The 24,439-nt window shown below is 46.3% G+C and overlaps 1 protein-coding gene across 18 annotated transcripts in view; it reads right to left on the bottom strand.

Moving 5' to 3' along the window:
- Positions 1 to 24,439, bottom strand: part of CACNA1A (calcium voltage-gated channel subunit alpha1 A) — a 2,932,691-nt gene that overhangs the window by 2,563,641 nt on the left and 344,611 nt on the right. For all 18 annotated transcript variants that reach the window (XM_069604327.1, XM_069604317.1, XM_069604315.1 and 15 more), the window contains exon 2: positions 22,351 to 22,456. In XM_069604327.1, the coding sequence (XP_069460428.1) occupies positions 22,351 to 22,456 (106 nt within the window). The remainder of the gene's footprint in view (positions 1 to 22,350; positions 22,457 to 24,439) is intronic.

Raw genomic sequence — 24,439 nt, forward strand, 5'->3', positions numbered from 1 at the left:
TGAGAGTTCGCAGCCACTGCTTTTACTCACTGTGCCTTTCACAGATGGGAAATATCCATTTGCATATCAGTCTTTGTCCTGCCCAGGGGCAGTCCAGCACCGAAATACAATGGCAACTCCAATCTGAACGAGAGTACCACCAGCAACCCCATACACGTGTTTCACCCTTGTTGGGGATCATCAGTGAGGTGAAGCTGATGCCTCTCTAAGCACAGTGAGAGGGAGACCACGTCTGGTTGCCCCCAGGAGACCTAGGGTTACCAAACCCAGGTTCCTTAAAAAATAGTTTTACAAAGGTAGCGGGCGCCCCTCTCTCGCAAGAACAGACATGATAACCTGTTCAGTGGTTATTAACCACTTGAGAGTTCGCAGCCACTGCTTTTACTCACTGTGCCTTTCACAGATGGGAAATATCCATTTGCGTATCAGTCTTTGTCCTGCCCAGGGGCAGTCCAGCACCGAAATACAATGGCAACTCCAATCTGAACGAGAGTACCACCAGCAACCCCATACACGTGTTTCACCCTTGTTGGGGATCATCAGTGAGGTGAAGCTGATGCCTCTCTAAGCACAGTGAGAGGGAGACCACGTCTGGTTGCCCCCAGGAGGCCTAGGGTTACCAATCCCAGGTTCCTTAAAAAATAGTTTTACAAAGGTAGCGGGCGCCCCTCTCTCGCAAGAACAGACATGATAACCTGTTCAGTGGTTATTAACCACTTGAGAGTTCGCAGCCACTGCTTTTACTCACTGTGCCTTTCACAGATGGGAAATATCCATTTGCATATCAGTCTTTGTCCTGCCCAGGGGCAGTCCAGCACCGAAATACAATGGCAACTCCAATCTGAACGAGAGTACCACCAGCAACCCCATACACGTGTTTCACCCTTGTTGGTGATCATCAGTGAGGTGAAGCTGATGCCTCTCTAAGCACAGTGAGAGGGAGACCACGTCTGGTTGCCCCCAGGAGACCTAGGGTTACCAATCCCAGGTTCCTTAAAAAATAGTTTTACAAAGGTAGCGGGCGCCCCTCTCTCGCAAGAACAGACATGATAACCTGTTCAGTGGTTATTAACCACTTGAGAGTTCGCAGCCACTGCTTTTACTCACTGTGCTTTTCACAGATGGGAAATATCCATTTGCATATCAGTCTTTGTCCTGCCCAGGGGCAGTCCAGCACCGAAATACAATGGCAACTCCAATCTGAACGAGAGTACCACCAGCAACCCCATACACGTGTTTCACCCTTGTTGGGGATCATCAGTGAGGTGAAGCTGATGCCTCTCTAAGCACAGTGAGAGGGAGACCACGTCTGGTTGCCCCCAGGAGACCTTTGTATTTCGGTGCTGGACTGCCCCTGGGCAGGACAAAGACTGATATGCAAATGGATATTTCCCATCTGTGAAAGGCACAGTGAGTAAAAGCAGTGGCTGCGAACTCTCAAGTGGTTAATAACCACTGAACAGGTTATCATGTCTGTTCTTGCGAGAGAGGGGCGCCCGCTACCTTTGTAAAACATTTGGTGGTGCGCTGCCTCCCGCACAGCTGCAAAATGGAGTAGAAGCATACACAACAGCAAAAAGAGGGAATCGCTACAAAAACCCTAAAAAGGACAGGGGGCTTATCCGACCTGCCCAGAGGGTGGTGTAGACCAGCAGGGTCAGGACCTGAGATGGATCCTCCATGATAGGCCCAGCAGTCAGAGAAAAACAGGGATGGGAGCAGGATGACCAATCACGGCGCACAGAGCTGGAGGAAAGAGGATATAAGAGAAGAGGAACTAGAAATCAGTTGTTCTTTTTCTCCCTTCACCAGAAAAAAGACCCCAAAGAGACAGAGGAGTGCCCCTGGGCTTACTGAACCCCAAACAACGACAGTGTCAACACTGAGTCACCACCACCGCTTCCACTCATATCTTAGGGAATGAGAATTCTAGAGGAGAGAAGAAAGTTTACCACAATTCAATAACGTGTCATGCACTCTACGTGCATTTCACCTGTCTTCTTTACTCTCTACCCCACAGACAGTTCTTTCGTAACTTCGGAAAAGCAACGTATACCACAAGCCAATCCTAATAAAGGTCAATGTGATACCATTCCGAGAGAGTTTGCCATTATTCCTGGCCAGGTGCAACACTTTTTCCTTAAAAGAAAGTGCAAGAAGAGTCTTGGTGGTTTCCATGGGTTTGGACTAGGTCTAAGCGATATGTGTGCCATACAATCTGAATGTGATCACTCACGTCCAATCAGGAGATGTTGGTAGCAGTATCACGGATTGCTTTCAGAACACCCAGACTTCAAAAGATAGTTCAAGGGTTTCTACTTTGTGTGACTCAAAAGGTTTGGTATTTCAGAGTTAAATGACTGAAATGTGGTACATTTAGGGCTGTTCTTCTCTAGTGTCCCGCGGGCTTTCCAGCTCCCTAGCCCAGAAGTCCATCTACCCCAGGTTGTCAAATAGTGATCAGTAACACCTACCAGGGTTCGAAATGAAGATTCTATGAGCAGTATCTAAAACCAGTTCCTGGGTGTAAGGCATTACTAAGTAGGCAGGTGCTACTGCTGGAGAACCAGATGCAAGTACTCAGCACACGACTCTAACTTCCACATGAGATGCACACTTTAACAATGTGTCTATTCTATATGATTCATTATGTTTAAATGTGTATTATATGTGTCCTAATTCTTCTTTATTAGCATGCTCAAATACTCAAAATTAATGTCACATATGCATATTTTTAAGGCACCCAAAGTAGCTCTGGTAGCTGTTGGTTTTAAGTTTACTGGACTCTCCTGGGCTAGAAGTAGGAGTTAAATAGCTCCCAGCTCCCCTCAATTTCAAAGCCAGACTACAATTTACAGTTTCATCTGTGAGGATAGCCTCCAATGGTCACACAGAACCTCCTGCGCTCTCCTGTACTCATCCTTCTGACCTTATCTGTACTCTCTCCTCACCTCGTCTCTCCTCTCTCTCTCTCTCTCTCTCTCTTTCTCTCTCTCTCTCTCTCTCTCTCTCTCTCTCTCTCCATTCTCCTCTTTTACCTTCTCTCTATTCACCAATCTCTTCTCCTCCCCTCTCTGTACTCTACTCCCCCCTCCCTCTCCTTACTCTCATTCACCTCCTTTACTCTCTTAGACATTCCACTTTGCTCTCGCTCACTTACACTCCTACTTTGCACCTAAAACCACTCACACCTTCTAGCAAATACTCACTCGCTCACATGCTCACACCACTCTCGCTTACAACCAACACCTCACCTGCGACATTCTCCAGCACAATGTTACCAACGCTTTGCTCCACCTTCCTTCCTCTTCCTGGTCTCTCGGTTTGCAGCCACTCCATATGACCTCCTTCTGCCTCTGACATGGTTTTTAAACCCCTGACTTCCTGTGTCCTTCTTTCCCTCCCACGCTCATTTGTTTGTCTACTCACCTGCTTCTTTGGGCCAATTTGGTCTTAATATTTCCACAGTTGTGACCCAGCAGTGGGAAACTTTAAAAGCCTGATTAGCCCCGCCAACTTTCCATGAATAGCGCTTCGATTCAGTCTCTCCAATCCGGGAATCAGTAGTCGTGCAGATATGTTACATTTATGTCAGAACGGTTCAAAATGGTTCACTATACCGGTGCTGATGTTTCCAACCTGTTCGCGAAGCCAGTGGATTAACTCTTAACTCACCAAAGTGCAGCAACTTTCATCTGCTGCCTGTCTTTCTGGGGCCAATAGCTTGAAATGACACATATTGAATTATGGCCAGAACAGGATACAGCAGGCACTGGGCGAGTGACAGTGGTACTTTCCACATGCAACAAGACACATGTGGTGGGGTTCGAGGGGGACACTGGCACTCTCCCAACTCCCAATCCCTGCCTCTTTGGCAGGTCTGGCTCTGGTGAAAACCATGGTTGACCACCTGCCCCAGGTTGAGACAGGTCCCTGTCCCCCTTGACATAACTGATTTTGAAGCTTGACGTTCAGCTTCTTCTGGCACTCACAGTACTTTACTATTGTTCCTGCATGTTTTGTATTCCTGGTCATCGAGGTGTTCCATAAGCAAAGCAATCAGTTGTTAAAGTCATGGACTGCCCTTGTTATTGTTGCCATCACCTTCCAGTTTTGGAATGTGAGTTTCGACTTCCTCAAGTCGTGTGTTGATTATACATAACTTGGTTCCCAGTCTATTTTGCCATCTATATTTATCCATATTTATTTTTGTGCCAATTTTTCGGTATTTATCCCCATTTATTGTTTGTCTTATAAAAAGATCATTTGCAACCAGTATTTTTCAATAATTATTCAACAACAAAAAAGAACAAGTTACTTACCAACTGGTAAAGTTCCTTCGACTGGATGTTCCTCCAACATATTCCTCATCTTAGATGTATTCCATCCAGCTTTAGCTGCTTCGGAAATGTTTTCTCTGCAGAGGGCGCCGTGCGTCAATGTCGTCAAGTCAAGGTCCCTCAGAGGCCTCCGTTGAGGGTGACGTCATTGAGTATACGAGTAGCACGTGCGGCGCCCGTTGGCCTCAGTTCTGTTTGTCCCCCTCTTGCTCTGTTGTATGGATAGTGTAGGTAGCCAGGTGTCAGCCTTTGCGAGAGTTGAAGTGGCAATAACCAGGAAAATCTACAGACGGGTAGGATGGGAGGGCGATGAGGAATACGTTGGAGGAACATCCAGTCGAAAGAATGTTAGCAGTTGGTAAGTAACTTGTTCTTCGAATGGATTGTGTCCTCCAACGTATTCCTCATCTTAGACTCCCAAAGCAGTGTAGAAATCTCTCTGAGGAGGGAGTAGATTTTTAATACTATTATATTGCCGAATATAGCACTGCTTTACCAGAAGCAAGCTCTTTTGAATATATATAAATATAGAATTTAGAAAAAGTGTGAAGCGATGACGAAGTTGCTGCCTAACAAATAGATTTTATGGGAACACCTTTTTGAAGGGCTGTCGAAGAGGATATGCCTCTGGTGGAATGGGCCCTTAAGCTTTCCCCGCCAATCTGTAGGATTCTGAAATGCAAAGCACAATCCAACGTTATATGGTTTGTTTTGACACCGAATGACCCAATTTGCTTCTGGTGTAGCCAATGAAAAGTTGATTATCCACTCTAAGCTTGGAAAGCCTAGAAAGGTAAAAGCTTAGAGCTCTTCTCGGGTCCAGTCTGTGCAATCTTTCCTCCTCCTTACTGGGATGATGTGGAGGGTAGAACGCGGGCAGAATAATTTTCTGATTTAAATGGAAATCAGACACAACTTTAGGTAAAAATGAAGGTTTAACCCTCAATACCACTCTGTCCCTGTGGAGCACAGTATAGGGTGGCCCAGAAGACAGTGCCTGCAATTCGCTCACTCTTCTCGCAGATGTTAAAGCAACCAGGAAAGCGGTTTTCAATGTTAGTAATCTTAATTGACAAGTGTGCAAGGGTTTAAAAGGAGCACACATTAAAAACTTTAAAACCAGATTAAGGTCCCAAACTGGGACTTGGAAAGGGTAAGGAGGGAACACATTGGTGAGCCCCTTCAAGAATCGTATTATCAAAGGAATTTTAAAGTAGGAACATGATTTTTAAAGTAGAGCGCTTGAAAATGGAAAGCGCTGCAAGATAACCTTTCATGGGCCCAACATTTAGGCCTCCATGTGCCAGGGACAAGAGAAAGGACAACAATTTCCGGGATAGAACATCAACATTCTTTTCTCTGCACCAGCTACAAAACTTTTTCCAACAGCAACGGTATAGAGATTTTGTTGCTGGCCTTCTTGCCAAAAGCAACACCTCCATGACGTCATCTGGAAGGTCCCAATCCTTGTATCTTAGCCTTTCAGATACCAAGCATGAAAGTTGAGAGTCTTGACCTCTTGATGGAGAACCTGGCCCTCCTTTTGTGAGAGAAGGTCTTCTCTCTGAGGAATATGTAACAGAGGGCAGATGGACATATCTAGAAGGTCCGGGTACCACGTCCTCTTGGCCCAATCCGGGGCAATTAGGATCATGCAGTTTCCGAACCGTCTCAATCTCCTGATGACCAGAGGAATGACGGGAATCAGAGGGAACGGGTATAGTAGTGGGAAGTTCCACTCTATCACAAACGCGTCACCTAGGGCTCCTCTCGAGGGAAATTCCCTTGAACAATACTTTTCGCACTTTCGGTTTATTCCGGTCACAAACAAGTCTACTTGGGGGGTTCCCCAAAGGGTGAAGATCTCCTGAAGGACTTCTTGAGCCAGTTCCCACTCGTCAGACACCGTGCTCTGCCTGCTCAGAGCGTCCGCCATCATATTCTCCTCCCCGGCTAGATGAACTGCCGTTAAGGAGATTCCTTCTTGAATTGCCCAATACCAGAGCCGCATTGCCTCTCTGCACAGAGGTAGTGACCCTACACCTCCTCTTTTGTTTAGATAATGCATGGCCACTGTGTTGTCCGTCATTATCAGGAAATGTTTCCTCTGATAGATGGCAGAAAAGCCTTCAGCGCTAGTCTGATTGCTCTCAGCTCTAAAAGGTTGATGTGTAGTTTGAACTCTTATGGAGACCAATGACCACTGATTATCAGATCGTTGGCATGAGCTCCCCACCCCATGAGTGAAGCACCCGTCACTACTGTAATCTCCGGCCATGGTTGCCAAAAATGTTCTTCTTTTAGGATGTTCTCTGTGCAAGTCCACCACAGAAGATCCTGCCAAACCTTGTTCAGAATCTGAAGGAGATATGTTATTTTACCTGAGAACTGGGACCATTGAGTCTTTAGGGATCTCATCCTCAGGCGTGCCTCTAGCACTAGGAAAATGCAGGATGCCATGAGTCTGAGTAACCTTAAGAAGTCACAGGCCTGGAGATTTTGGGCATTTTGGAATTTGGAAACCATCTGAAGAACGTCTTGAGCCCTCGACTTGGGAGGCAAGCTCTTTCCCAAGGATGTGTCTAATACAGCCCCTTTGTACTGGAGCTGTTGGGAAGGTGTCATTTGTGACTTCTTGAAATTGAGGGAGAATCCCAGTCTGTGGAGGAAGTGCCACTTGACTTTCAGATGATCCAGGGCTTGTTCGGCAGAACGTGCCCTGATCAACCAATCGTCCAGGTAGGGGTAGATGTGAATCCCCCCTCTCCTGAGGTGCGCTGCCACCACTACCATTAACTTGGTGAAGACTCTCGGGGCGGAGGTCAACCCGGATGGCAGGACTCGAAACTGTTATTGTGAGTCGCCAACTATGAACCTCAGGTATTTTCTGTGCTTGTGATGGATTGGCACATGAAAATAAGCATCCTGAAGGTCCAATGACACCAACCAATCCTGAAGCTGAAGGGCCTGAAGGATCTGAGAAAGAGTGACCATCTTGAACTTGTCCTTCCTGAGGAACTTGTTCAAGCTTCTTAAGTCCAAGATGGATCTCAGTTGTCCGTCCTTTTTGGGAATCAAAAAATACGGGGAGTACCATCCCTTGTTCCTTTCCGCTACACGTACTGGTTCTATAGCACCTCTCTCTAGCAGAGTTAAGACTTCCTGCTGTAGGAGCGGATCTGGAAACTTCAAAGAGTGTCTCCCTGGTGGATTGCTTTGAGGTTACGTTAGAAAAGGAAGGCAGTAACCTTGGGCTATTATTTCTAGAGCCCAAACATCTGAAGTAATGGCTCGCCATTCTTGCAGATGCTGTGAGAGACTGCCTCCCACAGGCATCTTGTGTTGCAAGTCCTCAAAGTGGTTTTGTGGCGGTTGCTGCGGCCGCTAATAGTAAAGAGGCTGTACCTGGGGCTAGCTTTACACATTTTCCTCGTCCACCACAAGTGGCTTTTATTCTGGCCTCTTTGACTGGCCATTCCTCTTGCCTTTCCATATTAGGAGTAATAACGATAGGATTGTCCCCTCCAAGATTGTCCAGATGCACGAAAAGGCTGAGGTTGCCTAATAGCAGCTCCTAAAGATTTGGCAGCCGTCTTTTAAGGTCTGCGACCTCTCAAGGCTCTCGTCAGCCTTGTTGCCAAAAAGGTGACACCCGTCAAAGGGCATGTTCAAAAGATGGGTTTGCACGTCCGGTGCAAAACCCGACTTCGCAACCACGCAAATCTGCGCATTACCGTGCTAGTGGCCATGGACCTGCTCACACTATCTGCAGTGCTCAACCCAGACTGAAGGGATTCCTGCATGGCCGCCTTTCCATCTCTAAAAATGGCTAGGAATCCTTCCCTTTTCAACCCCTTCTGGTATGTGCTCCGCTGCCATTGCAATGCACTACCACAGAGTGTACGAGCATTTTGCCAAGGCACATGTGGAGTTGGCCGATTTTAACGCCATACTACCAGCTGAAAATAACCTTGCGCGCCCAACCATCCACACACTTGTCGTCCCTATCCGGAGGGATGGAAGGATACGCCACCTTATTTGAAGCTGTGGTTGCCTGGACCACCAGACTCTCGGGAGTAGGGTGTTTGGACAGATAGCCGGGTTCGCTACTGGAAGGGTGGTATTTTGAAGTGAGGGACTTATTCACCGGAGGAATAGAGTCCGGGGTCTCCCAATTTTTGGCCACCCTATTTTGTAAGGCTACATGGAAGGGTAAAATCAGATCTTCGGAGGGACCATGATCCAATATATCGGCCAAATCATCTTGGATGAACTGAGTTTGTGGTCTAGCCCATCCTAAGTATTCGACCACCTTTGTCATTCGTTGCCGCCTTTTTGAGGGACTGGCATGTTCCCCTGGTTCTGGCCTTCCAAAATCTGTCTCAGGTGACTTGCATTATGCAAGGTTTCACCAGATCCATCCTCCATGCCTGAAATCAGGCATTCTGGGACATTTGGGGTGCCATACTCCAGTCCAAAAGGAACATCCTCCTCCTCAGACCTCTCCTGTTCTTCAAAAATTGAAGTTAAGGATTGAAACATTCTTTCCTCGGAAGAGGTTTAAAAACCTTTTCTGGGAGAGGTATATCAGTGGAGCCTGAAGGCTTTACAGCCTTTGTAGCTTTTTCTTTTGCTGTTATTTTGACAGCTTCTGGCTGAATTGGAGCCTTTGGGACATTTAGCGCTGAAGGCTTCAGGGTCGACTTCGACAAAGGTGTCGATGGCGCCGACGAAATAGTGGTCATCGACGGAGCTGGCTTCGAGGGCATCGAGGCGCTCTTCGAAGGCGCACCCTTCAAGGTGTGTAGGGTTCCGGACGGCGTCGGTGACCTCGAACGGTCAACTCGACTCGACTCAAGCAGTCTTTTTCGCTTGGCGTCCTGGAGGGTTACAAATCCTTTCTCCTTCAATCACCCGGGCTTGAGGGCGCACGAGTGTCGGAACGGTAATGCTCCCGGCCGGCTTCCGCCATAATTTATATTCTAAATACTTCCCATTCTTCAGAGGAAGAATGTTTTGTGGGGCATTTCATTCTTTTGGGGGATTTGTCCGAGGACGAGGTGGAAGGGGACCGGTGGCGTCTTTTCTTGGACTTTTTCATCGAAGACGAAGAGTGGTGTGAACCACTTCGGGACCTAGACCGATGCTTTTGCCTTTCGGGTCAAGGAGTTTACTCCTCATTGGACGTCGACTCGACGCTAGAGGCTTTTCGGTCAGGTTTTCGACCTACCTGCAATTTTCCATTCCTCTCTCGTAAGGCCTTCCACGTAATTGTCTGACACCTCGTACAGACCTCCATGTCGTGGCCTTCACCGAGGCACTACAGACATTCTCGGTGTGGGTCCGTGATGGACATTTTTGAACTGCAAGATTTACACTTTTTGAAGCCCAAACGCGGGGTAGTCGGGGTTCACGACGAGGACATTATCAAATATCTTCTTCTGTAACTGTGTCACAGAACTACTCGAAGCAACACGTACTGCGGAAAAACGGAACTGAGGCCAACGGGCGCCGCGCGTGCTACTTGTATACCCGATGACGTCACCCTTGACGGCGCCCTCTGCAGAGAAATTTTTTCCAAAGCAGATAAAGCTGGATGGAATACATCTAGGATGAGGAATACGTTGGAGGTCACAATCCATTCGAAATGCATTTATTAAAAGACATACTCACACATGGGTTATTCCACATCAAAGTCGGCTCAAATATTTTCGTAAAAAACTAATGGTTGCTCCTGCCATTGTAGCTGATCTAAGATATACATTGTCAGCAATATGAAGAACTTAAATACGTTTTATATTCCACTTTTACACTCTCTATGCTCCAAGCCTGCAGACTGGCAGGCAAAGCATGATTGACAGCATGGGGACCCAAGCAGAAAGACCTGCTTTCCCTTTTTTCCAATTTTTCTAAATAAATACTGATAGAGTGCAGATTAATTTCAGTCTGTATTTATGTGTAAACATTTAAAAAATGGAAAACGTGGAGCCTACACCAAGCTCACCACGTAAATCTTGAATCTCAAATTTAATAAAGGAGACATCTTTGGACAAGGCATTCATCACAGAGTACACAACTCTGAGTGTTGGATCCCTAGCTTTCATCATGGAATCCATCAAAGCATCTGAGAATTCATCATCTGATGTCTAGTTTTTCTTCTTGACTTTTGGATTTTGAAAAATGTTGCGCCATAAGGGATTTAGCTTCCCACCGAGCTTCAGGCGTCTCTGGAGTTCTAGAGTGAGTCACTTTGTACATGTCTACGTTGAGAGCATGAACCGCTTCTTGGTCCATATTTTGTTATCATGTTCTATTATAAAAATAGAAAGCTGGAAAATATGGTGCAACTTTTATGTCACATATCCACAGTGGGCACTTCCTTTACAGGGGAACCAGTATCCAGGCCACTCCCTAGAGATGTCAGACATCAGCAATCGGAATGATCATTAATTCTATCCTGAGTGGTCTCCGGGGTCACTACGCCTGTTTTCCAAACAGAGGAAGACATGGAAAGCCACCATAGACCATTACTCGCGTTGAGAAGCATTATGCAGCACCAGTAATCTATATTACTGAAGGTACTTTAAATATAAGTCTGTGCGTATGGAGCTTTTATCTGTATGCACTTTTTGCAGGGCAGGAGAAAGTATGTTGTGGACTCTGGACCCTCTCACCTGTCAGCTTGTCATCTGTTGAGCGGGTGGTGTGCTAGAAGTGCCTCCCTGTGCCTTTGACTTCATCTGTGGCATCAGTCTAGTAGGCTCTTCCCACCTGCCACCTCCCATCTAGCCATGCCCCTACCCCTCCCATCACCTTCTGAAGTGCATATACATTGCCTTCTGGGGCCAAATCTGGGCAATGCCCCAGTGTTAGTGCTGACTGACTCCTGTGGTGTGGGGCTCCCTGCTATCTGTATTGTGTGTGTCTGGACTCTGGACCCTCTCACCTGCCAGCCTGTCATCTTCTGTGCACGCAGTGTGCTCGAAGTGCCTCCTGTCGCCATGGACTTCATCCGCAGCAACAGCCTGGTCGGGCTCCTCCTGCCTGCCGCCTTCTATTCAGATACGCCCCCCCAGCCCTCCCATCACCCCGCGGAAGTGTATTTATATAGCCTTCTGGGGCTAAAATCCTGCTGTTAGATGCTGTCAGCTGATGGGAGCTATGTCCTCTTTCGCTATGCTGCTCTCTTGTTTATTTCTTTTTTTGCTCCCTACTGGCTTTTTTTGCTCCATTGCGCCAGCTCTCCATCTCTGCCCTGATTTCTGCCCACCTACACGCCCCCTTCCCACTCCAGGTGAAGATCCCAGTAATTTGTCTCCATCATGGCGTCTTAACTCTTCTTCTTTTTGCAATATCTCCACTGTTTTCTCTGCTACCTTGTCTATCCTTTGGTTGATTATGCCAGCCCACTCTTGTTCCAGTTGCTCTTCACCTCTCTCCTACTCGCCCTTTCATAATTATGATAATCTCATTTACCTTCCATCTGCTGACCTGTCTCTGTACCTCAATGTGCTCTTTGGAACTCCCATCCCATTAACAACAAAGCGCTTTCGGTTCTTGATCTTTTTCTCGCTTCCATTTCCATTTCTTATGCCTTAGTGAAACCTGGTTTTCTCCATCTAACATTGTTATCCTGGCTTTTCTGCCATTCCCTTCTTCCTTTTTCTCTCATTAGATCTCCCTTCCTTTTCTACCTTCGAATTTCAGTACTCTCTCTTCTCTTCCCTTTCATCTTTGGGCTTTATCTTACTCTATCATCCTGCAGGACCTGCTACTAGTTTTGGTGAGGAACTTGACTTGCTTTGCTCTTTTTTGCTCCCGCTAAATTTTCCTCTGCTTCTTCTAGTCGATTTTGATCTTCACCTCTCCACTACCCATGCCTCTGTTCCCCTTCTGTCAGTTCTTGATCCTATCATCTCACACAAATTCCTACACCTCCCATAACTCCGGTTCTTCACTGGATCCTATTTTCTCCACAATTCCTCTCACGTCCTCTGTGAATGCACTTCCGCTTCAGTCTTATGGTCATCATCTGCTTTCTTTTACCTTTTCTCACCCCCAACCCCCAGCCCCCCAATCTCCTCCTTCCCCTTCTTACACCTGTTTCGCTGTGATTTTTGTTAATTTAATATTTATCCTTATGTGGGCTCTCACTTCAGTTCTGCCTTCTTTAGATCTCTTCGCATCTCTATCAGTTGAATCTGCTTCTCTGCTTCCTTCAGACAGCTTGACCAACACTATTGATCTCCTATATCCATCCACTTCTTTCTTTCCGTCACATAAACTATCTTAATCTTGGCTGACCCCTCCCCTAGGGCCGGCTCGTAGACTCTATGCAGCGCTGAGCGAATTTGGTTTAAGAGTCTGATCTAGCCTACAAGCCCTCTCTTCATACATCCTATGATGCTTTTCTCCTCTCTGCTAAACATTCCCTCTTATATTCTCTCTCTTCCCACCCGTCGTCTTCTTCTAAATTTAAAGCTTGTTCTCTCAACTTCCCCCTCTGACCTTGCCTCTTCTTCCGCTCTGTTTGCGTGTGAATTTGGTAACTATTTTTCTTCTAAGATTCTCTCCTTCGGTCTTCTATTTATTTTTGTTTGACACCCACATCCTCATCAAACCCAGTTGCCTGCACTGCTGGTGCTGTTATGTCTTATTTTCTTTTACTTTCTTCTGATTCTGACACTGGTTCTTGCCTTGCTCGAGCCAAACCCTACTGATGCTCCAGGCACCCTATCCCTTCATTCCTTGATATGATGTGGCTTTTACTACTTTGTATCACGTCTTGTGGACTATCTTACGTCTCTTTTCAATCTTTCACTTTCTACTGACATTTCCCTTCCTCTTTCAAACAAGCTTCTATTCTTACGATTCTTAAGAAACCCTTGCTTGACCCCTCTCTCTGTTCTAACCTTCACCCTATCTCTCTCCTACTTTGCCTCTTTAAGCTATGAGAGCTCATTTTTTCTTCTTTCTGCAAGCTATCAGGAGATGTCTTCTCTTCGCCTTCTCCTTGACTTGCCGGCAGCCTTCATTACGGTCGGCCACTCTATTCTTCTCTCCTCTCTTCTCATGTCTTGGTTTTCGGGATTCTGTTCTCGACTGGTTTCAGTGTTACCTTACTGGTCGTACTTTTTCTGTTCCTTGGTCTGGTCAGCCCTCTACTTTTTTTCCTCTTTTTCACAGTGTCCACCAAGGCCCGGTGTTCGGTCCACTTCTCTTTTCTATATACACCACTCCCCTAGGGGCTGTCATCTCTGCACATGGTTTTTCTTACCATTTGTATGTGGATGACTCCCAAATCTTCCTCTCCTTTTCCTCCTTCTCAGACTCAGTACAATCTTCTCTCTCGGCATGTATTCTTTCTATCCAATCTTGGATGTCTTCACATTTTTTACACCTCAACCTGTCTAAAAATGAAGAATTGTTCTTTCCTTCCACTGTTCCTCCCACTTTAACCCCCTCCATTTCTTTTCCCCCTGCCTCCTTCTTGCCATTGTTGCCAACAATTTAGGTGTCCACTATGACTATGCACTGTACGTTTTCTATCACATATCCTTAATTTCGCGCTCCTGTCATTCTGAACTCTATAATATTCGGATGCCTCACCACTTCCTCACTTTCCATTCTTTAGTCATTCCTCGCCTTTTTTGCTGTTCTTGTTTATTCTTGGGTCTCCCTGCCTATAGACTCACTCCTCTTCGTTCTATCTACTCCTCTTCTATTCACATTCGTTGTTCTCTCTCCCCTAGGGGCTCTCTCTCCACTGCACTAAATCATCTTCACTGGTTATCTCTCGATGCCTGACTTTGCTTCAACTAAGTCTTGTCTTTAATTGTCTTTGTTTTTGCTCCTACCTCTGGTCTCTTATTTCCTTCTATTCTTCTCCCCATCCTCTTTGCTCCCAATCTCTCTTCCTCCTTGTTTCTCCTCACGCTACCTGTGCTCCATCCTGTTTCCGCTCTTTTTACCCATTTGGCTCCTAAGATCTCAAACCCTTTGTCCAGTCTCTCTCTTTTTAAATCTAAACTTAATGATCACCTCCTTTCTCTGTGATTCCTTTATTAGTACCAATTGTCTCTATGTAAAGCGCTTACGTGATAGGCGTTATATAAATAAAATAAATGATAATAATAGTGTAGTGTGTGAGTCGTTCTGCAAGTACCTTTAATGGTTGATCAAGGATATTACTGACAAATTCTCGGTTTAATGGCTTGCTGTTATGTTCCAGTGTTATGGTTGTCACATCGATCCTCCCCGTCAAGTAAGGATTGGCGAACATAGACAGTCTGTCTAGTCCTCTCACTGCCACTGAGGGCCGCGTTCCCCTAGTGCTTCAGCAATCCTGGACCCCATCAACCTCCACCTCCGCTTTGATCTTTATCAGAGCCTGCCGGGCTGCTACCGTGGTCTTCAGCAACTGTGAAGAACAGGATACGCCAGCACAACCCACATTCCCGAATGTAGTGGTTGGCGGCCTTACTACAATATGATTGCAACAACAACTTCCCAGGATGTCTCAGACCCAAATAACAGACGCGGGTGCTCTTAGTTTTCAGAGAGCAAGGCGGCTGTTATCCGCCATGTGAAGCGGGATTTCTGGAGGTGACCTTAAGGAAAAATGCCATCTGGATGGCAGAGTACAGAGAGGTAACTGCTCTCTCCTTTTATTGAATTTTTTGAAGAATAGCCACTTGAAGCCATGCTGCCCTGGGGTCTTGTTGCTCTAGTGTCCACTGCTTGCTCTATTTCATTCATATTGTATTTGTTTGTGATTTTGTTTTCTAGTCCCATGTATGCTTACTGTGGGATGCAGGGAAGCCCAGCTTCCTCAAAATAATGGGACTTTACAGAGCAGTGGAGTGGGGCCAAAGAGAACATGTTTTTGTAAAAGTCCATCAATATTTTTAATTTGGTTTCCACTATCATTTGTGCAACACCCTGACTATCTTTAGAACTAGGATGTCATTTCTAGGATAGGCTTCTCAACTTTGAATACTGATAGGCAGTTTTCATTGTTGGCCTTTGCATAATAATGTTGGCAATTTCTAAATAAAGACTATGATGCATGGTACGATAGCAGCATTTCTAATTTCCCCTTGCAACCGTGAGATTGCAACAGAATTTCATTGAGCATGATCTTTTATGCACCAACAAGAAATAGTGACCTCTTTGGACCAAGTATCATAGAAAGTACTGGACAGTATTGTCTGGAACAGTTGCTAAAGGTGAGGTGTTTTACAACAGGTGTTTTCGGAAGGTACTTACTAGCAGGCTTAGAGCAGGAGTCCCAGAACGTAGCAACTTCATTGTAATACATGTCACAGGAAGCATTTACTTCTTGGATACAAGTGCCACAGAGAGTATTAACTTCACTGGTACAAAAGTCAAGGTAAACATGGAACAGGTTATTTGAGAAGTACCAAATTTACTGGAGCATGCGTCCCCCCAAATGGCAATATTTTCACAGAAAGTGCTGACTGTGCAGTAAGCACTGGCTTCATTGGAACAGTTGCTACATGGAGTAATGGGCTAGTGTGGAGCGTATGCTTTCTTTGGAGGAGGGGATAAAAAGAGTAAACTTCTTCAGAGCATCTATCACAGGATGTAGTGCCTACTTTGGAATAGATTTCAGCACAGAAATAACCAACATCTTTGGAACAGATGCCAACAGTAGTACAGAGTAGTGATGACTTTGGACCTTGAGTAATGAATAGTGCTGATAATGTTGACATTGACGTTACATGAAATAATGGTTTCTTTGAAATGCGCACTGCAGGAATTGAAAACTTCTTTGGAACAGGTCTTTGTTACATTATGTTTCGTTATGTCATTGGGATTTTACCAGGATCTTGTGGATCCAAAACAAAAAAGGATGGCGCTGGTTAGGAGAGTACAGGGAAAGGTAGGTGTTGTTCTTTACTGTTGGTGTGTGTAGAACCAGAGGCAACAGCTGTCTGTGTGTTGTTGCTTTATAGGTTGATTGAGATTGGAGGTGTTTTTGTTTCCAGATGGGAGGCTTTGTGAGTCTGGGAGAGGGTCTGACTGTTTTGCAGTGTAGAAGTTGATTGTGCAGGTGCAGGGTTCTTACTATCCTGGTGGGTTGGGTGTTTTGTTTAGCTGTTTGTGTTGGGGAGTGTGGTTTACTCATGAGGTTGTAAGTTGTACTTTGTTTGTGAGTAAGGTCAGTTTGATGCACTTTATTTCTCATTGGTCTTGGTGATCAGGAATGATTTGAGGAAGGATTCAGAAGTTTTTGGTTTCAGGTTATGTTTAAAAGAAAATCCTGTGGTCTCTGGGGTTTGATACTCCAAAGCTTTCGAGTGAATGCAGTTTGCGTTTGCCTGAAGATTTGTTGCTTGTTGTTCATCAACACCCACTGGGGGCAAGGGTGTCGGGTGTTGGTGTCTCGCAGGCCCTCCAAAGCACCGGAAACCCTGCTCCAGTATTGGCCACGCCCCTTCCAGTATAACTTCTGTTGTCCAGCCCGCCAGGGTCGAAGCCTGCCGGGGGACAAGGGCGGCGGGTGTTGGCGTCCCGCAGGGTGGAAGTGCTGCAACTGACGCATTCTGCCACACCACTGCGAAAGCAAGGAAGCGCCCCAATCGGAACTAAAGAACTTTGATGCTGACAGCAAAATAGGTAATCAAGGAGGGAACTGCCCGCTTTCCTCTTTCTATTCCCCTGCGCCTTTAAAAAGTGAGCGTTTAAACACTGCAAACCCATTGTTTTTCCAAGCATATGGACCATCGCATCCAAAGCAACCAACTCTGACTAAACCCGTGACTGAGCTCTGTACCCAAGCATCAGGGGGCTACTCTCAAACTGACATTGGGGGTGTTCGCACCGTTTGCCCAACCTTTCTGGGGGTTCCATTATGCCTGAGCCTTTTGGCAAAGACACTGGTGAGAACTGTGACCTGTCATCACCTGGGCCCTATGGCCCCGACCTCGGCCTAGGTCCCGAAATAGGCGCCAAGCGTGTAATCAGGCAACTGAGGAGGAAACTGAAATTGGGTCCCAAAACTGTCAGGCAGCATATGGTGTGCCAGTAATCCCCCTCGAGGTCAGACCACCTGCAGCTTTTGGGGATGCCCATATGCTAATTAGTGAGATCTGCCACTTTTTGAGGAGTCCGGGGGCAGCGGTAGTCCTCGAGTCCCAGCCAAACACGCCCCATGTTGAGGAGAGTGTTGTTTGCTTAACCTCTATGGGAGAGGCAGAGGGGGACCCGGCTCCCGTCTGCTCTCCCATATATACTTTATACCTGCAGCAGAGGGCTCCGGAAGGGCCACCTCTGCCTCAGACCCTCACCGGGTTATGGGGACCGAGGGCGAGAACGAAGCTGTCACAGTACCTGTCTATCAGGCCAGTGTTACCTCCCCTTCGACCTCCCTTTCAAACAGCGTACACAGGCCAGCTGCCTCTTCACCTCCCAATCCAACTGACACTCCTGCACCCGAGAGGAAAAAGGAAAGCGTTACGGGTTCTGTTGTCTGTTGTTGCAATTGCAACCTGGTTTTAGCTGAACTTTCTGAGATCAAGACCCTACTGCAGAGTCTCACTGTAGCAGTGGTCACCCGAACAGCTGCAGGGGAATCTGTATGTAAGTGGGGAGATGAAGGGGGTGACCCAAGCAATGGAGTCGATCTTGCCCCTCCCCTTTATTCTGATAAGGGTCCCTTCTCGAATATGACTAATGCTACAGAGTCAAACGTAGTGCCAAACTCTGTGAACGCCAGAGGAAAGGAGGGGCCATATACTAAGCCTTCACAATACACGCAAAAGCAAAAGGGCTCCCGCATTCCGTTGCCCCAAATAGGCTGGCACCTACAAATGTACATCCACCCCCAGCCACTCACTGTAGGGCGCTGTGCACCAGGATTATTTCTCTACAAAGAGTTCCCAAGCTCTCCTCAAGTCGCCCAGAACCAAGGGAGGCACTTCTGAACAAAAGCTTACACTGGCTGAAAACCACTGGGGGTTGCCCATTTGTGACGAAGGATCATATTGTTAACTGTGTTAGAATATCCAAACCTGGGGAAGACGACCTTGTTGAACTGAAACTCTCTGACAATGAAATGGCTGGGGGCATAGTGCACGCCTATAAGTCTCGCACTTCCTATGCTCACAGTGTAATTGAACTGTGTCTTCACCCTGGGGGCCGCAGGCTCCTGGGCCCTGTGCTGACAGGTCGAAATGCTACCCCTCTGATGGGAATTACGTCCAACAGGTTTTCCCGCAACTATTAACTTCCACATAGTAGTATTGTTTAATTCTGTATGATTTACTGAGGGCCACCGTAGGACACCTGATCCTTTAGGTTACTCTGCTAAAACTGTCTTCTACTCTGGCCGTCACCAATGTTGGATATGTTTTGTTTTGTAAATTTGTGATTGACGTGTATACTTTCATGGCAATTTTGCCGAATAAAGTTATGTTGACTGACATTCCTGAGACCCCTTGTGGTGCGGGGGGATGATGCTGAAAGGGATGCTGTTTGTGTTTTTCCTAATAAATGTATTTCTAGTTGTTCCATAGTTCAATGCTTGATTCCCATTTCTCTTCTGTTGGGAGTGGTCCCCAAAAGGGCTGCATCAGTTTGGCATGTTAGTGATTCCCACGTCCTCTAGTGGTGGAGGTGCCAAAGGGCTGCTGTTTGTGTTTTCCTCTAGATGTGTTTCCTGGTGTTTGTTATTTCTATGTATGATTCCCGGGCTCTTTTGTAGTGGGGGTACTGCCCGAAAAGGCTGTACCAGTTTGGCATGCTAGCCCGGTGCAATTGGGTTGATGCGAATGGGTCTCTGTTGGTTGTTTCATGTTGGGTATTTGGTAATTGCGGTTAGTCAGGGGTGTCATGTGTCTAGTGGGTCCTAGGTGGTATAATGGTGGTGGTTATGTGGTGGCATGTTGTAGTTTTGAGTGCATCCGGTAATATTACCCCCACACAAATACATATAGTCTCCGGGAAAGGCTGTGGCAACATTATGTTTGGTAACCATTTATAAGGGGAGCAGGGCCGTCCCCCGCTTGCCGTGGGGATAAAAAAAGATTTTAAAAACAGGGGTGGCAGGGGTGGCACCCGCAGGTTCACAGTGATAATGTCACTGCAAAGCACAGCCTTTTGTCAGTGACTTTTTTTTACCACACTGCCTTTTTGTGAGGACATTATCACCTGGAACCGTTTTGAGTAGTATCCAAGTATATTGAATAGCCAGCTTTTTAGTAGTTTTCTAAACGCTGAATTGTCTTCTGTTGTCCTCCTTTCTTTGGAGATGGTGTTTTGCCTTGAAGGTGGAGAAGGCTGTGCATATCTGTTCTTTGTCATAGCACCTGTATTCGATCAGTATGTCATTGCTAGATCTAAGGGTCGTTTGTGGTTGGTAGAGAGTAATTTTCGACTTGCGGAATTCTGATTCCCTTAGCATGCATGCAGTGCTCTATGTGCGATGCAGAGGCTTATCTGGGCTGCAGTAATGTGTTCCCTCCAATTTCGTTTTTTTTAAACAGGTGAGGAAGTTGGACTTCTTTGACTCAGGTGTCACAGAAAAAAACTTTCAAATAAAAATAAAGTAATTCCTGTGACATGCCACTTTTAAAAAAACTCAGTTGCTCAATAACTGAGCTATTTGAAAAGGTATCAGAGGAAGTATTACGTTATTTGGAGGAGGTGTCAGGCAAATAGGGAACAATGACTTCTTGGAAAGCAAAGTAACATCAGGTTGCCTGTTACCAAACTAAATGTTTCTTTGCACTATGAGCTTTTATGGAAGCCAATTCTTCCTGACACTGAGCAATATGAAGCTGGCACTCGTTAGCAATAGAAGGTGCAGGCACACCATCTTTGGAACACTAGTTGCTAGTGCCTATTTTTGTTTACAGGGGACAGAAGGAGTTGTTTGTTTGTTTGTTTGTTTAGTTTATTTGTAGAGCGCTCCGGACACGTGGGTAGAAGGGCGCTTAAGGACACGGTTACAGGCATAAGATATGCATTTACATTTACAAAGTACATCAATTTACAAAAACATTTACATAGTACAGCAATATTCATATAATACAGGTAAGGTTGCGGCTGTTAGAAATTAGAGATGCGGGTAAATGCTACTCTTTGTTCAGTAACAAGCCAATAACAAGTTTCCTAAAGATCGGAAGGACTCTGTGGTTTTAATTTTGAGTGGTATGGTGTTCCAAAGTTGGGAGGCTAGCACAGTGAAGTTAGCGCCTCCTGCTCTTTTTAAGGCAAATCTGGGCACTAGCAGGCATAATGGGGCTAGGTTGTTTAAGGCCTTGTAAGTGAGACAGATAGTTTGAAGGTCAATTTTTTGCTGCATGGAGAGCCATTTGCACGCTTTCCTGGTTGTGGAGATGTTCTCACGCCTTGGGATGTTGAGTGCTGCGCGTAGAGCATTGTTCTGGAGAATCTGGAGTTTGTTAGTTACGGATTGGTTGGCTCCTAGGTACAGGCTGTTGCAATAGTCTAGTTTGAATTGAATGAGTGCTCTGGCCAGAGTGAGGCAGCTGTCGGGGGATAGGAAGGGTCTGCTAGCCCTGATTAGCTTACCCGTATAGGCAGTGGCTGAGGCGGTTGAGTTAATTTGTTTGGAGAGGTTGGTGTTGGCATCAAGGTGGAAACCTAAGGTTTTCACACTTCTAGCAATAGGGATGGTGTTACCGTCTATGATGATGTTCTTGTAGCTGGGACTGAGTTTAGACAGGTTGTTAGGAGAGCCGACCAGCAGAAGCTCTGTCTTCTCATCATTTAGGCAGAGGCCGTGGGTGGCCATCCATGCCTGAATGATGGAGAAGATTTCGTTGATCCGGGTGACATCCGCATTGTAGTTGCCTGAGATGGTGAGGAGAATCTGGGTGTCATCTGCATAGTTGGTGTAGGTGACACCCAGACGGTCCAGTTTGTCGAATAGAGGCTTCGTAAATATATTATACAAGGTGGGGGAGACACAGGAGTCTTGTGGGACTCCGCAGGTGATGGGGATCGGGTCCGCAGCAGCTGTTGTGGAGAAGACTCGCATGGTTCTATTTGCCAGGAAGGATTGTATCCATGCGGAGGCAGAGGAGGAGAAGTGGGCTGCGATATATAGGTAGTTGCATATGGTCGACTAAATCGAAGGCCGCTGAGAGGTCTAAGAGAAGTAGGATGGCTGCATTGCCTTTGTCTTTCATTTCATCAATCTGGCTTTTGAGGTCAACCAGAGCGGTTTCAGTTCCGTGTTGAGGTCTGAAGCCAGATTGACGTGTTGAGGTCTGAAGCCAGATTGAGTTATTCTGAAAGAGGCAACAGGAAGTTGGAGCCTTGACCAATAGTTCTGCCTGCCATGTGGCATGAATCAGAACTCTCATCTCTGCAGTGTTCATATTGTTCATAGGGCTTCAGGTAACATCTGCTCATATTTACAAAGGTGTCATTTGTGATATTTGGCTCAGTTTGTTTATTCTCTGAAAGTGTAAGCCATAAACAACATTAGAAGATAGTGGGGACATACTGTGTGAAAGGTTGAATGCGGTGGATGAACCCGGTTTACATGTCCCCTGTATTGTCACCATCAGTTCATATAGGTCCCTGTTCTGCTAACAAGCTAATCTATCACTGTGGCCATAGCGAAGATCCCCATCCTTTGCCACAGCGAACTTCAACAAAAGGGCACGATTCCTAGTGAAGGTCCGAAATACTAGTCTGTCTTGGAATAGTGCCGGAGGATCCACATGTACTCACTGGATGCATCTAATCGACACCATGAACGCAGTGCATAGTAGTTTACCAAGAGTACTCTCAGGCTAGAGTTATAAAACGCTAATATCCGTAAACAAAAGTGAGACAATCAGCAACATTGGGAGACAATGCAGAAAGCTAGGAGGCAAAGATCTCGAAAGTAGATGTGTGCTAATGACGTGATCAAACAAAGATGAACCAAAACAGAAGGATGGGTTCCATATGGAATATGGAAAAAGAATTTAAAGAAACATATATACAGAAAGAAGTGTTCATCACTCACCAGACGCTCCGACATGGGGGTCTTGTCTCCTTCCGGAAGGTGCTGCTCCAGGGCCAGGACGATGCAGTTCGCAATAATGGTGGCTAAAATCATATATTCAAAAGGAGTGCAGCAAGAGTTAAGGAAAACTGTGAGTCTGGCTAATTCAGCCTGTGTACTGTGTACCAGATAAAATAATACTGGCTCAAATCATATCTTTAAAAAAAAAATCATCTTTATTTATTGTTTTCAATCAAATTCATACATGGAAGGATAATAACACAAGAAGAGTAGAACAACAAAACCCTATCCTATCTTAATGGAAAATGTACTACTGATACAAGAACTGCTCTAACTGGGCGCTAGAACATTCTACTGGTAGAACAGCATGCCTGTGTGCTGCACAAACATGTCTTTGGAGAAAGACAACATGTCCGCTACAAGAGGAACTTCTCCTGCTACAAGATCACACCCACTGCTACAGGGCCATGTTGCATTGGTTGAAAAGAATGCTGTACTGCTACAAGCATGTCAAACCAGTACCTGGGTATGACTTTATGGTACAAACGGTTTCTTAAACAGGCACATCATCAGATCTTACTATTAGAAAATAGCCCCTTTCTTGTACAACAGCATGCTACACTAGTAAAGCAAGACAATACATTGCTACAAAATGGAAGAAGGAATCAGAATCAGCCCTAACTAGAATATAGGTGCATCATAACGGTTCAAAAGTCAATCGGTCATGTTCGATCTCCATGTTAACTGTTGGTAGCGGACAACCTGTGTGTGCACTTTTGTGAAAATTATCCCCTTTCTGCAATTTTACTCATTCCCTCTACACGGTGGGAACATGATTTGTAACAAAGGCAAATCGCCTTCACAGTTCACTTTTCTGCCACGTTAGTAGAAAAGTGTACATGCCACCAGCAAAGTATGCTTTGCAGATAGCATTTAGAATGGGTTCATTTGCAATCCGCCTGCTTTCAGGCAGATACCATAGGAATCCATTGCACTGCAACAACTCGGCCGAACTCTTTAAAATCTGCAAGGAACTGACAATCCTGCCGCAGTCTCTACCTCCCCTATCCCTCCCAGGCCCTCTGTACGGCACTGGCTTCTCACTTCATCTCTAAAACTCAGGACATCCTGTCCTCTCTCTCCTCGTATCCCTCACCTCCCCCCACTCCCTGCTCCTCCTCTGGCCTCTCTGCAGCCACCTCACCTCCCTCCTTCTCTGCCTTTCCCCTGTTCTCCGCAGACAGGGTTTCTAGACAAGTCCGATCTATGATAGTCTCGTCGAAACAGGTTCACCCCTGTTCCTCCAAAACTCTCAAGGACCACATCGACTCCCTGGCTCCTGCCCTGGTTGATTTCTGCAATCACTCCTTCGCCACTGGAGTCTACCCATCCCCCTTGAAGCACTCCCTTGTGCACCCTCTTCTTAAGAAACCCTCTGCCAACCCCTCCTGCCCGGCTAACTATCGCCCAATCTCCATCACCCCCTTCCTGGGCAAGCTCCTGGAGAAACTGGCCATCTCCCAGATCAATCTCCACACTGAATCTGTTGGTTGTCTTCATGACCATCAGTCTGGCTTCAGAGCTGCCAGAAGCATGGAAACTGCTCTCCTGAACATCCGACCTGCTCTCTAACCTTGACTCTAACACCCCGTGTGTTCTCATATTACTTGATCTCTCCTCTGCCTTTGACACAGTCAACAATGCCATCCTGCTCAACCGTCTCCGTGATAACCTGGGTATCACTGGTCAGGCTCTGGCGTGGCTGACTTCTTTCCTCTCCGACCGACCCTCCCAGGTCCAACTTGGGTCTTTCCTCTCTGATATCTTTGTCTCTACCTGTGGTGTCCCCCAGGGATCTAACCTCTCTCCCTGGCTGTTCAATACCAATACCTGGCACTCCTTGCCCACCGCATTGCCGCTCTCTGCCCCAACTTTCAGTGCTATGCGTACGATACTCAGCTCATTTTCAGGCTACCCTCGGCCTCGGCCTCTCCTTCCCTCATTCTGACTGTCTGTCTGCCATCCAGGAGTGGTGTGCCGCCAATGACCTCTGCCTTAATGCCAGCAAGACTGAGATTCTACTCATAGG

The sequence above is a fragment of the Ambystoma mexicanum genome, chromosome 3q (genome assembly GCF_040938575.1).
Source record: "Ambystoma mexicanum isolate Mex_15411 chromosome 3q, UKY_AmexF1_1, whole genome shotgun sequence".
Classification (NCBI taxonomy): Eukaryota; Metazoa; Chordata; class Amphibia; order Caudata; family Ambystomatidae; genus Ambystoma; species Ambystoma mexicanum.